At 36.2% G+C, this 18,252-nt stretch overlaps 1 protein-coding gene across 4 annotated transcripts in view; it reads right to left on the bottom strand.

The window, feature by feature from the left end:
• Positions 1-4,477: 4,477 nt before the first annotated feature.
• USP45 (ubiquitin specific peptidase 45) overlaps positions 4,478-18,252 on the bottom strand; it is a 59,569-nt gene continuing 45,794 nt past the window's right edge. For 2 of the 4 annotated variants that reach the window (XM_055535401.1, XM_055535402.1), the window contains exons 15-18: positions 16,798-16,895; positions 13,492-13,578; positions 9,564-9,717; positions 4,478-8,722 (exon numbers count right to left, since the gene is read on the bottom strand). In XM_055535401.1, the coding sequence (XP_055391376.1) occupies positions 8,592-8,722; positions 9,564-9,717; positions 13,492-13,578; positions 16,798-16,895 (470 nt within the window). In that variant the 3' untranslated portion in view covers positions 4,478-8,591. Of the gene's footprint in view, positions 8,723-9,563; positions 9,718-13,491; positions 13,579-16,797; positions 16,896-17,006; positions 17,214-18,252 lie in introns of those variants that run through there. The other 2 variants (XM_055535403.1, XM_055535405.1) reach the window with 2 other exon arrangements.

The following is an 18,252-nucleotide window of genomic DNA, read 5'->3' as shown; positions in this document are numbered from 1 at the left end:
GGTGAAATGACTGGTCTGGATGGAGAGATAGCGGAGACCTTAGCTGACCCCGCAGCTTTGTTAACCTCGAAAACATCGCGCCCCCTTCCGGGGGACACTTGCTTAGCTCTTCCTCAGTCGGCTAGTCCCAATGTTTCGTTCCTTCGCGACCTTTAGGGAAAAGCGGCAGCAAAGTCCAGTTTCCGTCCCGCTGCTCCTTTATTTCAACCACAAGATGGCCTCCCGAAAGGACTTATGTAATGCGATTCTTCGAATGGAATACTTTTGATTCCATGATGTTTTTAATAGGAATTACGTTCAGGTATCAAAAGTACCCATTTCTAGACTAGAAACTACAAAGAAAACAAAAATGTTCTGAAGATAAGAAACAGTATTTCTCAACTAAATGTTGGAAAGTGTCTTTCTAGAGAGTAACATTAAACTTTTGTATGACTGAACAGAGTGCACCAAGTATCTAAATTGTTTCATTGGGAATTGTGCAAAAGAAATAGCAACTAACAGTAAAATAAAATGTTAAGAATATACCTAGAAGGATTAAAAAAAAAGATAAAGATCAGACAGGTGAATAGATATCGTTTGCATGAAATTCAGCCTTCTTGTGAAAATACTTGACACCCAGATGTTCCTGAATCAGTTAGAAAAAAGTCCTCAATAAGTAAAGATCTGCTTGGTCCTCAAATCAAAACCACCCACAAAATGCAACTTCATCCTGGGAGAAACATTCACTAAGTACACCTACCAACACCATGAAGTGAGTACATAATATTACTGGAGGCAAAAGGAAAATGTGGTTCCTTTGATCCTTGCCCTAATTTCACACACACACAAAGACTATACAACAGTTTAGTGTAATTATGTTGTTTTGGTTGTGTCCTGTGGGATCTTAGTTCCCTCACCAGGGCTTGAACTCCAGCCCTGGGCCGGGAAAGCACAGAATCCTAATCACTGAAGTGCCCTGAAGCTTCCCTGGTGTGATTTTTTAAGAGAATTTTTAAAAATATTTTATTTTAAAAAATATTTTATTCTAAAAAATATTATTTTTGGCTGTGCTGGGTCTTCCTTGTGGTGAACAGCTATTGCAGTGGCTTCTCTCCTTGAGAGGAGCGCAGGCTTTAGGTCGTGGGCTTCAGTAGTTGCCGCACTGAAGGTTCACTAATCGCAGTGCACAGACTTTGTTGTTCCACAGGCATGTGGAATCTTCTTGGACCAAGGATCCAACCCACGTCCCCTGTGTTGGTAGGCAAATTCTTATCCACTGTACCACAGGGAGGTCCCCTTAGTGTGATTTTTAAAACCACTTTATGAAATAAAAACTAGAAGCACATTTACCACATATTATCAGTGGTTGTCTCTGATTTTGCTCTCTGATCATTTTCCAAGTTTTTTGCTTAGGCCTTGATTTTCAGGTTTATTTCTCTGAGAAACATTCTAATCAGAGAAACATCCTATCTTCCATGTGAAACCTGATTGCCCTAGAGAAACTTTCTTAAGTTCCTACTTTCTGTAATTATATTTGTTTGCTTGTTTTCCGTAACGCTGAAACAATTTTCTGGTAGGTTTTTGTTGTTTCCTTTGAATTCTGTTCTCCAATTGGCCAACATACTGCTTAGCATATAGAAAGTTCTCCATTTGTCCAATGAGAGAATTGTTAAATACCTCATGTTTGTGCCTTCTGCCAGTTTAATGAGGCACCCTCTGCAAACAGTTTGCCAGACCAGGAAATGAGTTTTACATTTCCCTCACCACTTTCATCGAGGATTTCCCTGTCATTTTATGATCTGAAGAAGACATCAGGCATATTGAAAATCTGGGGCATCAGCTTACAGGTTATTTGGTATACATAGGAAACTAATATTGGAGACTAGGAACATGGGATTTTTATGCAATGGTAAAACATTTAATGAAACTATCACACACAATAACCTGGGAGGCAGAAAATATACTTACTGAAATTTGAGCAGGGTGAACTGAACTGAACAGAAGAAGTTGAAAAATAAATGTGTGTTGGGTACTACTGGATGCATTTGGCAAGCTATTATTAAAACGAGTGGAGCTCAGAGAGCAATGCTTAATTTGTAAAGCTGAAATGAGGGAAGAGAGGCAACCAGAATTTGAGCCTTATATGTTTATGATTTTCAACTCCAAGCAGGAGATAAACTTTAGAAAGCCTGTTAAATGACAGAGGATCATTAAAACTCAGCCTTGCAGCAAAGATCATACCTAAGGGTGTAAACATCATAGTTACTTTGGAAATTTTCAATGGGTTAATTAGGGTAATCTAATTTTTTTTTCTCACTTGGGAAAAAAAATACCTAAGGATGAAAATGTGGTTAAGAGGATGGCTCTCCCATCAAAGCTTATAGACAGAAGGTACCTGCCATAATGTCAGGAGAGATGTATGGAGGTAGCAAATCAAAGAAATACACCCAATCCAAGAACTATTTGTCTCAAAAAAAAAAAAAAGTGGTATTGGCATATAAATCTGACCAGGAACAAAGGTTTACTAAGCTTTTAAGAGTTGTAGTGAAAAAAGAAACCAAAAACCTTAGCTAACAGAACTTGTGACTATTCCAAACTTTAAAACTTCAGCTCCCAATTATCTAGGAAAAGACTGGAAAAAAAGCCGTGCAACTTCCAAGGATGTCATACTCCTCAACAGCCATTCAAATGTAGCCAAACAGTGACGTCTGAGTCACAGAGAGAACAATGGAGAAGGGAATTCTTAAGAGAATAGAGGAAAGGGCTGATAATGAACATTTCCCATACCCAGGGTAATGACAACGTCTCCATTCTTCTTCCCCTTTCTGAACGAGGATGTTTATTGTGGTACTAGTTCCACTGGTTTCACCACTGTACAGTAAGTGTGTGGAAAACAGAACATACTCATTTCCTGGGTCTCCAGCCTGACCAGTGGGAGCAGCGTTCAGACCTGACATAGCACTTCCAAAGAGCCAGGTTTTGGAAAGGTAGATGGTACTCTGGGGCTTATCTCTTGAAAAGACAGTCACTGTGCTCCACATGCAGAAAGAGCTGAGTATTTGGTGACCAGAGGGCAGATTCTGAGAGACTTTAAGTGCACTCACAATCCCATTCTCCTTTTCTTCAGAGCCCTGGAGACTTAACTCTTCTCTTCCCATTCTTCCTTGCGATCAGACAGGGCTATGTGACTACTTCTTTCTGGTCACCGGGGTGTGCGAAACACATCTAAAGTGAAGAATTTAATTGTTGGTGCAAGAGCTTTGGTGTTCTCTTCCCCTGCCACAGTGAAGAGGCCTGGTGTTCAAATGACAGAGCCAGAACGCAGTGAGTGAGGATGATAGTTACCAGTTGGCAAACAGTTGCTTCTGCAGATTGTCCAGACTCTCAGTGGACTTTGGATGAGGAAGAAATAAACTATTTTCCCCCCCTCAGTGCACCTGGATTTATTAAGTTAGAAATAAACTTTTATTGTGATGTCATTGTTACTACAGCATAACCCAGCCTATTCTAATACATACGGGGATGCAGAAGTTTTAGATATTTCTGCTTGAGTACAACTTTAAAAATGTATGAAAATGGCTTCAGGGAATTCCCTGGTGGTGCCATGGTGAGGACTCCACACTTTCACTGCTGAGGATGTGGGTTCAATCCCTGGGGACTAAGATCCCACAAGCCGTGTGGCACAGCCAGTGTTTAATTAATTAAACATCTCATATAAAAAATGGTTTTAAAATGGCTTCACGGGGTCCACGAACCTCAGAAATTACATTCAAAAATCTGGGGCATATATTTTTCTAATAAAATATAAATGTCAAAATTTCCCTTCCTACCCTCTCTATTGCCATCAGCAGGAGTGCAGAAACGGCCCCAGAATTAAAACCTTCCACTTCCTCCAACACTCATAGCTTCTCTTTGGGACTATCAGGACTAATATCATCCATCTTTTATCCCTAGAACATCCTTCATCCCATGGAACTTAATTCCCATATGGCTCTGTGGGTAACGCTGCTTGATTTTTCTCTGTATCATTTAACATTTGAAATATCTTTTCCTTAATTTTCACTCCTTAGAATGTCTATTTCCTCACTTTTTGAAGAGACTTCTATCTCCTGTGGTCAGTACTGTATCCCCAATGCCTACCACACAGCACATATTCAATACTTATGAAGGATGGTCTATAACATTCAATATAATCTCAAAGAGCTTCGTGTCCTAAAAACAGTTAAATGAAAAAAGGTCAACAAAATATTTCCTAATGAATTATTCTGCCTAAATAACTCAAACAGTTTGAGAAACACTTGAAAGGATGAAGACTTACCCTTGTTACATACTGCAGTCAAAATGAAAGAGGCCCCTGAGATATTTTATTTTGAAATAATAAACTTCTGAAATATGAAGGATATTTTAAATATAGCTAAGTAAGCTGATACAGTGTTGATACACAAAATATTCTGTCAATAATGTGCATTGAAAAGACTCCAGAACCAGTCTTGAAACATAAATATGAATTTAATATTTATTTTGCATGTTTATATAGTAACATCAAAATAATGTTCCATAAGTTACATAGCTATTTTCCAAAAACACTGCGGAAAAAGATAAAATAGTAGGAATGATATATAATCATTATTACTCAAAATTAAAAATATAGTTATCTATCTTTTAAATAGATTTGAATTGATGCATTTCTACATGAACCAAAGTATTTTAAATATCTAAAAATAGTCTTTCTTAATGCAATAGATAATAAAGAATCACATTTATTGTACACATCTGGCTTAGCCTTATTTCTTCAGGTAACATGCAGACAAATTATGAGGATGAATTTAATAAAAGTAGGCAAGATACTATTTTATACCTCAAAAATAAGATGAAGTTGATACATTTCACAGCTTAATCCTCAGGAAATTTTATTCAGATGCCATATAAAATCATTGACTAAAGTCACACATGCAAACTAAAAGCTCTTAAATATATCATAGTAAAATAGCTTTGTTGGCATATTTACAGTAAGAAAACAGGTATCACCTACTCTTAGAACTGACGCCCCTCTCCATGGCCATTCAAAACGGTGGCCTTTACATCAGTTTTAAAAACATTACATGACAAAATCTTAAATATAAACATACTTTGGTTATGTCAAAAATATTCACATAATTTATATATAGTCAAAAATTTATCATTTTAAATATGGAATAACAATGGAAAACCGAGGTTATATATACACTGTAAGCCAGTTTCTAAATAAAGCTAAACTCTCGTCTTCTTAAATTCATCTGGCCAAACACTATGGTAGTTGTTTTGAGGATCTGTAAACATTCTCACTGATTTGTACTATTTCCTGAGGTCATCTGGAAGCTACTGTTACTAAATTAGCTTCACAATTTAATACCCCTGCAAATGTGCTTTGAAAATATTCAAAATAAAAGCAAAAATTTAAATGTAGATCCATGTGTAACTTAACATACTTTCTCTATTACAAAAGCTATTTTTAGTCAATTCTTAGATCTCAAAATTAAATTTATTCCATTACTAGCAGACCTGGAAAAACAAAGCATTCATAAACTTCAGGCCATTAAAAAAAAAAAATTTCAGAATTAACTCATTTAACACTGTGGAAATGAAAATAAAAGTATCTCATTACCTCTAGAATAATGTCTAAAATTTACACAGGCCTCATTTTAAAGCATGTTAAAATAGTACCAGTCCAGTGCCTGACTCCTGGATGATGTTAAATAAAATATATACTTAATGAATAAACATGAGGTTAAGCATAAAAACTACTGTAGTACTTGAATACTGAGTTAATATTCTGAAGCTACAATGTATCACTCAATGAAAAGTCACTCTTAACTGGTATTCAGAATAAAGTTTAACAGATTTCCTAATTAACAAATATAGCCCTAGTTCATGTCCTAGCATGCTATCAATGAAAAAAGGAACTAGGCACTTTCCTTGATGCTTGTCCTCAGGGATTATTCACCATCTCTACTTAACTGTGTAATGGGTAAGCCAAGAGGAAACAGAAAAGAATGCTCATGTCTTCCCCTTCTTTCTTCTTTTCTTTCCTTTCCCTGTTTCTTTCCTTCTCTTTTTCATCTATCCATCTACCTATCAATGAAATAAGAAGCAGGTGACATCCAATGAAATCTGCATGCCTCTTAATGGTATCTTTTCTAGGAGAAAAATGAGGCAACTTAATATTTACATTTGGGCGAGTGACAATTACATCTTGGTAACTGTCATTACCTAGATGGCTGACTTGAATAAAGAGATTTAACTAATAGTTTTCCAAAAAATTTCACTGCTCTGGTGCTGAACTCTTCAATGTTAATGGATTAAAGTTAAGGAGAAAACCTTTAAACACTGTTTACCTTTTACAGGATACAACTGGAGTTTACAGGTTAACTTATATAAAGATATATTTTTCCATCATTTCACTGTTAAAAATCAAGGAAATCACTACTACTGAAATTTTGACAGCTTAAAAATAAGAGTTTATGAAAAAAAAAAATAGAGTTTATGCAATAACTTTTTAAAGCCCTGAATTCCATATATTACTGTCTTTAACACCAATCACAATTCCATTCATCCATATAGCAAAAGGCAGCACTAATAACCTTGATAATATTATATACACTTAAATATTAAGAAGGGTCAGAATCTTGGTTAAATATTTCCACACATTATCTATAGCCTCTTCCTTAACAAGAAGATAATGAACTAGGACCAGGCACTTATCCAGCACCTGCCTGTACTATCATTTGTGAGCACTAATGATGAGGATGCTTGAACCATGCAGTTATGTGTTTTGATTTAATAATGTAACACCAAAGTAGTCATTTTTTAAACATTTAAGCCTAAGGAATAGTAACATTTTCATGGCAAGTTTTGACAGCTTAATAATTTGTTTTCTAGGAGTGGGGGGAAAATACCATCATTTTGATATTAATTATTTTAAAAGAAAATCAGAAATGCCAACTTAACGGCCCATTAAAATAAAAACAAAACCTAGTTGAACTTACTAATGATGCTTACTAAAGACAAAAAGTGATCTCAAAACCCCAAAATCATAATATTTATTGCTCTACAGAACTAGAAAATGCATTATATTTTCCTATTAAGTATAAGAATATAATTCTCTATCATTTACAAATATGATTTGGTAATTTACATTTCAAAAGTATCCTATGGTTCCATATGAATTAACAACTTCTATTTACCAATTCTGCATGTAACAATTATCTATAAATACATTTTGATCTTGGTTAATCACCTGTAAATTATTCTCAACTCCATCATGAATAGGCTGAAAATAGTATGTTGATAAAATATTTTAGTATTTTTCTAGTTCTCAAAACCTCAAAGCAATAAGCTAATCAATGTTATTTGTAAATCCATATTACTGAAGTTACAGTGGTACTTTTTTATATAGTTGAGTCATATAAAAAATGATAAAGTCACTATGCCAATTGTGTAAGTATATGTTACAAAAAGGGCTTCTTTCCCTGATAGCTCAGCTGGTAAAGAATCCCTTGCAATGCAGGAGACCCTGGTTCAATTCCTGGGTCAGGGAGATCCCCTGGAGAAGAGTTAGGCTACCCACTCTGGTATTCTTGGGCTTCCCTGGTGGCTCAGACAGTGAAGAAATCCGCCTACAATGCGAGAGACCTGGGTTCGACCCCTGGGTTGGGAAGATCTCTGAAGAAGGGCATGGCAACCCACTCTAGTATTCTTGCCTGGAGAATACCTATGGACTGAGGGGCCTGGCGGGCTACAGTTCATGGGGTTCACAAAGAGTTGGACTCAACTGAGTGACTAAGCACAGCACAGCACATGTTATAGCAATGTTTCCCACACAGCCAGGTAATATACCACTGGATAACCCTGAGATGATTTTAAGTGGAGTGCTACATGAGTGAACAGTCTTTCTTTAATAGTTATACATTTATTTTAATACTTATTAGAAAAAATATAACTAGCACATAAAATGTGGAATATGATCAAAATAACACTGTGGTTTAAAAAGGCTAAAAAATAAGGTTAAGAATAATAAACAATAGCATGGGAGAAATATACACACACACATGAAAACAGTAAAGTGGTATGTGACTCACATTTGGGAAACACTGTCTAAGGAATGATTTGACTTAGCCAGCATCATTTCTGAATGCCTGCAATAAGTCACATTATAAAGGAGTTAACTATTGTGAATTCTCTTATTTTTTTCCAGGACAAATAAGTTTTTAAAAACATGTGTTTATGTTTATTTTAAGGATATAAGTTTGAAAGCATTTAGTTTTGTTTTACTTTGTTTCGTTTTTGGCTGTATCCCACAAGGTATGCAGAATTTTAAGTTCCTTTACCCAGGGACCCAACCCTGCAGTGGAAGCTGAGTCTTAACCACTGAACCACTGGGGAAGTCCCTGAAAGCATTTAGTAAATTTACTTTAAAAGGATTCGCAAAAATGGTAACAATGTTCAGGAACATTTGAGGGACATGCTATTCCTACAGAAAACACTACAAAGGCACGTTGCATATTGTGGTTAACACTGCAGCATGTAAATAAAAGTGACCTCTATAATCATTATCACTACTAATTAACAAATAATTATAATATTCTTTCATAAAAAAGAAGGTACGCTTGTGCACTAAGTGCTCTTGATTCTGGAACCACCTGCACATAAGTGTCACTAACATGGACCCACTGGCTTGCTGATTCACTATCAGGTTCTTTCAAACCTAACAAAACAAAAAGAAGTATAATTTTACAATAAGTATGTTCTGACTTTACACTAAAGTTATCATTAACTATATGTATCTAATGTTAGACTTTATTGCATAAGGCTGTTTGGGGTTAAACATCTTCCAAAATGAACTCTTTCAAAGCATTAATATTAAGAGCATTTAAATATCTAGTAGAATACTAGATAGCCTTATTTAAGGAAAAGTGCATTTACACTAAAAGAGAAGGAAAGAAATACATAGACGACTGAAGCAAATTTTTAACTCCAGCTCTATTCTGAGGACCTGGTATATCTTCAAAAACTACTAATACTGCTAAATAAAATGCTATTCCACTGCAATACACGATGACTTAATACCTTGAAAAACTGGGTGCCACTTCACATGATGTGAAGGGTACAGTTTTAAGATATTTAAGATTATCTAGGTACTCCTTCGGAGAAGGCAATGGCACCCCACTCCAGTACTCTTGCCTGGAAAATTCCATGGACGGAGGAGGCTGGTAAGCTGCAGTCCATGGGGTCGCTAGAGTCTGACACTACTGAACGACTTCACTTTCACTTTTCACTTTCATGCACTGGAGAAGGAAATGGCAACCCACTCCAGTGTTCTTGCCTGGAGAATCCCAGGGACAGGAAGCCTGGTGGGCTGCCATCTATGGGGTCGCACAGATTCAGACACGACTAAAGTGATGCAGCAGCAGCAGCAGGTACTCTTTAAGGTATTTCTCACTTAACAAAGTGAATCCACACGAAGTACCCATTAAAAAACTTACTTCTTCCAGAAAAAGAATAAATTCATTTGTTTCTAAGAATAAAATAAACTTAGGGTGGCATACCAGGTACATTTTTCTTTCCAGTGATGTATTCCAGTAATTTCCTGGAGGGTGTTCTCACTTTCACGTAAGCGGTGTAGTGACCTCCTTTCATTGAGCCGCTATGTTCCACTACGCCATAGAGACCATAGAGAACTTTACCTCCCACACTTACATTCTTTTAGACAAAGAAAAAAAAACTCAAATTAATTAGTAATATTTAGTGAAATCTTATTATATGGAAAATTAAATTAAGTGCACATGCTACTTAAAATAAGAGCAATTAACACTACACTGGGGTACTTGCCCACCTGTACTAGGCTAGCAAAATGCAAAAACTTGACCTTTTCTGTTGCCTGGGCTGTCGGGAAAAAGAGTGCTCACATATGGGAATGCAAAAGGGTAGCTCTATTCAGAAAAATTTCATGTTATTTACCTAAGCTACACGTGCATTACTCTTGGGTTTATCAATCCCTTTTCTAGGACTCTATCTCATAGGTACCATGAGCAATATGTAAAAACACATGCACCAGACAAGTGATTGAAGGATTATTTGTAATACCAAAAAACCGTAGACTCAAAAGTGCACATAAACTGGGGATGGCTTGAATAAGCTATAATGCATCCATAGAATAGAGTATTATGCTGCTTGAAAAATGGAGTGCAGATTATCTCTAAACACTGCTATGAAATACTCTCCAGGATACAATGTTAATACAGTAGAAAAAAAGGATACATCTTATAAGCTATAATTATTAAAGAGGTGAGATATTATATATATATATAAAATAGATATGTACTTATTTGTTTATATTTTTAAAAATTACACGTGTACCCCAATGTTCATCGCAGCACTGTTTGTAATAGCCAGGACATGGAAGCAACCTAGATGTCCATCAGCAGATGAATGGATAAGAAAGCTGTGGTACATATACACCATGGAGTATTACTCAGCCATTAAAAAGAATACATTTGAATCAGTTCTAATGAGGTGGATGAAACTGGAGCCTATTATACAGAGTGAAGTAAGCCAGAAAGAAAAACACCAATACAGTATACTAACGCATATATATAGAATTTAGAAAGATGGTAACAATAACCCTGTATGCGAGATAGCAAAAGAGACACAGATGTATAGAACAGTCTATACTGTTCTATACATCTGAGAGGGAGAGGGTGGGATGATTAGGGAGAATGGCATTGAAATATGTATAATATCATATATGAAATGAATTGCCAGTCCAGGTTCAATGCATGATACTGGATGCTTGGGGCTGGTACACTGGGATGACCCAGAGGGATGGTACGGGGAGGGACGAGGGAGGGGGGGTTCAGGATGGGGAACACGTATATACCTGTGGTGGATTCATGTTGATGTATGGCAAAATCAATACAATATTGTAAAGTAATTAGCCTCCAATTAAAATAAATAAATTTATATTAAAAAAAAGAAAATAAAAACAAAGGGAAAATTATAGATGAATAAATAATAATTTGAAAAAATGGTTATCTCTAAAGGAAGGAAACAGGTAGAACAGACATGGAGAAAACCTACACTTGTTTGAATTTACCTTGATTTATACATTTGACTTTAGAACTACATAAATACTTTATGTAATTATTAAAAAACAACAAAAAAATTTAAATAACAATCCCTAAAAATGAAAATTTAAAATAAGCAAATGAACATCCAGTTGGTGGCATAATCATTCTGTGAGCAACCACAGGGGTCATGTCGAAAGAACCGAGGAGCCAACCGGAAGAGGCTCTCAGTGGCCAACAATGGACCCACTAGACGTATTAGACTATGAATTAAAAGAAGAGTGCAGTAAATTCAAACACATTTAGTGTGTTAAAATCCATGAATTCATAATGATATTTTTACTGATCACAGTTTGAGAATGACAGTAAATTCATTATTCTAAAAACTGGCTTAAAAGGGGGATGGGGAAAGAACTGAGCATTTATCCTGCCTTTTCTAAAAGAACTCTAATGTAAAATAACTAAAGAGATGAAAGGAATTTCTCTTTATATAGAAGTATTCCAGTAGATAAATGAAGAAAGAGTAACAGGATACCACCATTCTGTAACTGTTAATGAACTCATTGAGCAACACTGGTTGCTAACATCACGGAAAAGAAACTGGCATTATGTGCCACCTGATGAAACAACAGAACACTCCCTATGAAACAGCCTTATCAGGGGTTGGGATGGCAGTGGGGGGGTGGGGTGAGGATCTATTCAAGCTTCTCTTGATCCAACTACCTATTTGTAGGAAATCAAGAGGATAAAGGAATAATCATCAAAATCTAAACTCTATAAAACTACCAGAAAGATGATTCAGTTTCTTCAACAAATAACTTGCAAGAAGCAGAGATGGGAGAGGAAAACTATGTATTAAGAGAGATATTTTTCAATCATGACATGTAGTCCTTACTTGGATATTAATTCATTTAAAAAATTTATTAGACAATTGGAAATATGTATGCTAGAGGATAGAAAGTGGAAGTGAAGTCCCTCATTCATGTCTGACTCTTTGCGACCCCATGGACTGTAGCCTGCCAGGCTCCTCTGTCCATGGAATTTTCCAGGCAAGAATACTGGAATGGATTGCCATTTCGTTTTCCAGGGGATCTTCCCAACCCAGGGATTGAACCCAGGTATCCCATACTGCAGGCAGACTCTACCATCTGAGCCACTAGGGAAGCCCAGAAGATATAAAAAGTAATGCTAATTCTTTTAGCATGAAAGTGGTATTGTGGTTATGTTTAAAAGGCGGGGGCGGGGGGGGGGTAATTCTTATCTTTTAGAGACACATAGAGGAAAAGATTTATGAATGAAAGGATACCTGATACTTGCTTCAAAATAATGTAAGAAAAAAAATTAATATAGAAGGAAGAGGTAGATGAGTATGTGGATGGGGTGGGACTGGCCCTATATGTAGGGTCTGGGGGCAAGAGGTTCATCTGTACTGTTCTCTTTGGTGTTTGTTGGAAATTCTCCATAATTGGTACTTTAAAAAAATATGTTTCTGTAAGTTTAATACACAGCTTGCTAGACATTTTGTTTGCCACATTATCAAATTCTATGAACATATCAAATTCTATGAAGACTGAATGTAAACATCTGGCAGAAAGTGCTGGTATTCCACAGTAGATGAACTGGATTCACTGAAAAACTGCATTTAAGATATTTTTGTCTTTACTGATCAATGTATTGAAATTATTAAGTTCAGGAAGTTTATGTACCACAAAACCTAGACTGCTAACCAGAAATGGCGAGCAGGACAATATGTGAGTTACCCCAGAACTGTGTGGTGTCCACACGGAAAGCAAAGTCATCAATTTCACCTACAGTTAGTTCTCACATATAAGCACAAACAATTATAGACCAGCTTGCTTTCTATGTCTGATTATTAAAGTATTAGTAATTTTAAGTTTGTACTCAGCTGGCAAGTACGTAGTCTCAGTTACGTACGTGAAATGGCATGAAAGACAATGCACTAGTACACTGGTTTACAAAAGAGGAGATCAGATCAGATCAGTCACTCACAAAAGAGGAGAAAACTCTCCAAATGCTAAAACTACTGCCAATTAAGCACATCATACACAAGGAACAGGAGAGGGCACAAAATCTGCTTATTTCTCTCAGCAACTATCCGACTCTAGCAGCATTTACAAGCAGCTTTGATCATGAACATCATGCCTCACTTATGCTTTATGCATCTTTTCAACTTATTCTGTCTCCCAAAGGACAAAAGTCATTTTCTGTGTTGTTGTTTTTTTTTTCATTTTCTGTGTTAAATGCTGGATGGAAGAAGAAAGGGAGGAAGGGGACATGAGAGACAGAGGGTAGGAGGTAGGGAGAAAGACATGGTCTAATAAACAATACATAGGATATTCTAAAGCATATTATTTGCAAGACAAGTAAATATCTTAATAATATACTATACCTTACAAGTAGCAGAACAGAATGGTGCTAAGTCAAGCATAAGTGGAAAATCTACATGTCTGTTTACTTTGCGAAGACTCAAACCAGCCTCAAAAAAAAAAAAAAAAAAATGTAACAAACTTATAGATCAATGGGTTTGTTAATTTTAATTAAAACCAAAAGAGAAACCAAAAAGTTCGTTTCTTCATAGCTATTAAAACATCAACAATCCAAAACTGATATATGACTAAGTTCTCAATTAGGTTTCATAAACTTATTGCAAAGATCATTCATTTACATGGGTATTTTTACCACAGACAATATGAAAATAATTACTTTCACTGTGCATTACAACACTGAAAAATAAACTCAATGTGATTGAAGCTAAGCTACTGACACATATGCTACCTAAAAATGTACTCAACTGAAGAGTCAGGAGTCTGGTGTTACAGGCCTGACTCAATGACTGGTTAACAGTTAACTTGACTCTAGACAACCTTATCTAGATCAAGGCAGAAAATGGGTATAAATGGGTTAGATTAGGTCATTTTCAGTTCTAAAATTCAGTGATATTCAATCATCAAAAATAAAAAAGCCTGAACACCCAAATCATTTTATCAATAAAAGTAAACATTACATATTATATAAATCAAAATGAATCTTCATGTTAAGAAACTCTACTTCCTTCTCTATTTTTAGTATCCAAAGGCAGGCCTTGAAAAACATATATTTACATTAAGTAATAATAAAAATTTATTGACAGACCATCAAATATATTGGATAGGAAACTCGAAAATAAAAATGGACTCTTTTTAGAATAAGAAGATACTTGAATCTGAGATATTTGGGTAGACAAAATTAATACAGATGCAACCTTTCATGAAAAGCTTTCATGACTTACTTCAATGACTAGTCTTTTTATTTGCATACTAATCACATAACACTTACTACAGATCGTTGCCTACTTCTTATCTTTCTTTAAAGAAAAAAAAAACAACTTATTTTTTGACCAAAATATTGCCAGTGATTTGCATTTTCAAGTAATCTTTAGGAGTCTTAACCTGATATCAGACATGAAATTATGAAGTCATATCAGGAAAAATTAATCTGTATTCAATTTGTTTGCCTCCTTTTTTTCTTATCAGGTGACATCTACAAAGCAGCTGATACCAGCAATGTCTGAGATCATGTCAGGCTTATGTGTCCTCCCCAAACAGTACTTTGCTGTTGAAAAATTACCCCTTAAGAGAAGAGACTTCTATCAGCACTGTTAAAATCTTTGCCATTTTGGACAGTCTAAAAGAAGAATCTCACTGTCGTTGTATTTTGTATTTGTTTTGCTAGAAAGAATGGAACTTCCTTTCACATTTTCTTTGAATTTTTTACTTCTATGAACTGTCGATTCATGTTCTTTACCATTTTACTATTAGAGTCTTGATCTTTTTATTATTGATCTTTCAGTTCAGTTCAGTTCAGTCGCTCAGTTGTGTCTGACTCCTTGTGACCCCATGAATCACAGCACGCCAGGCCTCCCTGTCCATCAACAACTCCCGGAGTTCACTCAAACTCATGTCCATCAAGTCTTTAAGGGCTCTTTATTTATTTTCAATATTAATCACTTGCTATATTTATGACAAAGAGCTCTATTTTGTTGAGATCGCTCAGGTACTGTGGATGTTTCTAATAGAACTCTAAAATTAGTATGGGGAAATAGGTTTTCAGGGACACAAGAAAGCCAGAAGCAGACACACTGCTTAGCGATTCTGATCCCTTTATTTCACAGTTCCAGGGAATGAGAATGTGGCTTTGCAGACATTACATCTAACCTGAGATCAAGGAGGGGCCTAGACATCTATAAAAATTTCCCTGTAAGGGCATGAACTCCTTCTGTAGGTTATTCCTAAAAGGGATGCAAGTACCAAATATAAAATAACCGTGGTATATCATTCTCAAATCCGGCATGACCCTAGCAAGTTCACACCAAGTCCCTGAAGATATACACCTTCCATTTAGCATTCTGATGTACTGTAATGAGACACAACACATCTGCTTCTGCTTTCCATGGCCATTTCCACAGAGTTTCTGTAATGTTGCTATAGAAAATTAAGAACTTCATCTAATTTCTATGGGTAGGGATGGAAATACAGAGAAAAATCTCTTCCAGTCCATCTGTGGCCCACCTGAAATATTGCAGATATATCATCAAAGCTTTCCATCTCTTGAGATTTCTTTCAAAGGTTTTATATTTAGAAAATTGTTCACACAAGGATCAGGTTAGTAATTTTCCTGAAGTTTTCTTCTAGTCTTTCAATAATGTTTCATAGAATTAAAAAAATCTGTCTGAAAACAGTACTGATATCAACATATTTGGTTTAGAAGGAAGCTCTAAATTTTTATTTCAAACATCTTTCTTAAGTCCTTTAGAGAATAACCTAGCCTCCTTCCCAAATGATTTGAGATTCATCCTATATCATAACAACAGACTTTAAACTGTACTAAATTCACTGACAATTCTGACCATAGTATTTAATTACTAAAGTTTCTTCTGGAGAAACTTTAAAATCATTTTATCAAATGCAAAAAAAAAAAAGAGAGAGAGAGAGATAGGACATTAAAGTATAACCAACTGGAGAAAAACTTTTAAAAATAGGTTCTCTCCCATTAGAGTCCTAGAAAAGTGAGGCCTGCCTTGTAGCCCTTTTCGCAATTAGTCCCAGCCAACCACACTCAGCCCAAGCACTCTTCTCCATTGGGATAAAACCTCAGAAAGCTATGTGTACCTTGTTATTTCCCTGCTTCTAAGGGTTCCTTAAAAATTCTATTTTCCACTGACACGAACCTACACACACACTCTCTCTCTCTCTCACAGACACACACCACTGAGGTTCCTATCATACCAACTAAATGTTCAAATATTGTGAATTAGACAATCTTATTTAGAAAAGTCTTATAAGCTATCATGGCTGAAAGAGCAGTAAATCTCACTAGAAAATTTTTAAATTCAATAAATTACTGTCTAATCCTTGACAGTACAAGACTTGTGTGTGTATGTTTAGTTGCTTAGTTGTGTCCAGCTCTTTGCAACCCATGAACTGTAACCTGCCAGACTCCTCTGTCTATGGAATTTTCTAGGCAAGAATACTGGAGGGGGCTTCCATTTCCTCCTCCGGGGATCTTCTTGACCCAGGGATCAAACCCGTGTCTCTTGCATCTCCTGCATTAGCAGGTGGATACCTTACCACTGCACCACCTGGGAAGTCTTACAAGACTAAGGGCTCTGCAAAATATATGATGTAAATATGTATAGTGCTACTAAAGAGAATTTTACCTGATGAAATCTTTTAAGATGGAGAATCAGGATAGCTGGAACAGCAGAAATGAGCAATTGCTTCCTGGCATTAGTATAAACCCCCTCTGCTTTCTTTTCTGCATAAGATACAATAAATTTATTTATAAATTACATCTTATACATTATTGCCCATATAGTATAGTAAACATTTAAACAGAAGCATTATACCACATTTTTGAAAATGTTAGAAAAGAAATTAGACTTCTGATTACTGGGAGCCTCAACTCAACCCTAAAACTCCAACAATATGAAAGGGATTTTTTTTTAAGGCACACACTTACAAGGACAAAGAATAGGGGAGGTGACACTTGCAACGCAACTCTGGACGCTGGAAGCTGATAGACCAGAAGTGACTTATGTCAATGCCTTCCAGTCAAACACCACCAGAAACATACCTATAGTTGGAAAAACTGGGTCATTACTCACTGCAGTGAAAGAAGATCACCTATCATGGGAACGATGGGATATTTCCATAAAAGGTTGTTACATATGTAAAATAGATAGCCAGTGGGAATTTGCTCCTTGATGCAGGGAACTCAACCTGGGGTTTTGTGACAATATAGAGGGGTGGGGCAGGGTAGAAGGTGGGAGGGAGGTTTAAGAGGGAAGGGACATATGTATATCTATGTCTGACTCATGTTAATGCATGGCAGAAACCAACACAACATTATAAAGCAATTATCTTCCGATTAAAAATAAATTAATAAAAAAATAAGAGGTTGTTAGAAATGACTTGTGATAGGATTTGAATATGGCCAATTGCATATTTAACTTGGATTAGTATAAGCTGGCATTTCTTCATGTCCCATCTAGACATTAATTTTAATGTATTAATCATATTTTCATTCTGATGCTTTGACATCTGGGGCCTTGCTGACACTGGAAAGGGCCTTTTCCAGAGCCTAACTCCTAGATAGTAAATAAATTAAGTGTGCCTTTCATATGTATTTCCAAAGCCCTTACCCAACCACCTCCTTTACTGGGCTCAGATACTCTAGGTCACTATTCACCTGCCCTACTCACACCAGAGCCAGGAACCAGACCACTAGAGCCAGCCCCTATACCTCAGATTATTCACTTCTAAACCTTTCTGCCCTCCTTCATTCATTCCTTCCCTCGGCAACCACAATAAAGGCACTTGACTGCCCTTTCCCCCCTTGCTCCCTCTGTCTCCTGACCAACCCTGGTGCTTCCCCTTGTGGCCCTGGGCGGCATGTCTTAGTGTGTCCCCTCCTCCTGGGAGCTACACTTAAATAATAAACTACCTTTTCAGTGGCAATCATCTCATCTGTTAGGCTCATTATACCTGAATAATAAAACGTACATTTTAAAACAGTCATTAAGAATCAGAATTTTTTCTTCATTTAATCAAGGCTAGAGGTACACCAAAAATTTCCTACTTGACAAATCAACCTTTTCTACTTTTCTCTTGTC

This window comes from Bubalus kerabau, chromosome 9 (genome assembly GCF_029407905.1).
Source record: "Bubalus kerabau isolate K-KA32 ecotype Philippines breed swamp buffalo chromosome 9, PCC_UOA_SB_1v2, whole genome shotgun sequence".
In the NCBI taxonomy this organism is placed as follows: domain Eukaryota; kingdom Metazoa; phylum Chordata; class Mammalia; order Artiodactyla; family Bovidae; genus Bubalus; species Bubalus kerabau.
The sequence above is the reverse complement of the archived record's forward strand: the minus strand, read 5'-3'. Positions and strand labels throughout refer to the sequence as shown.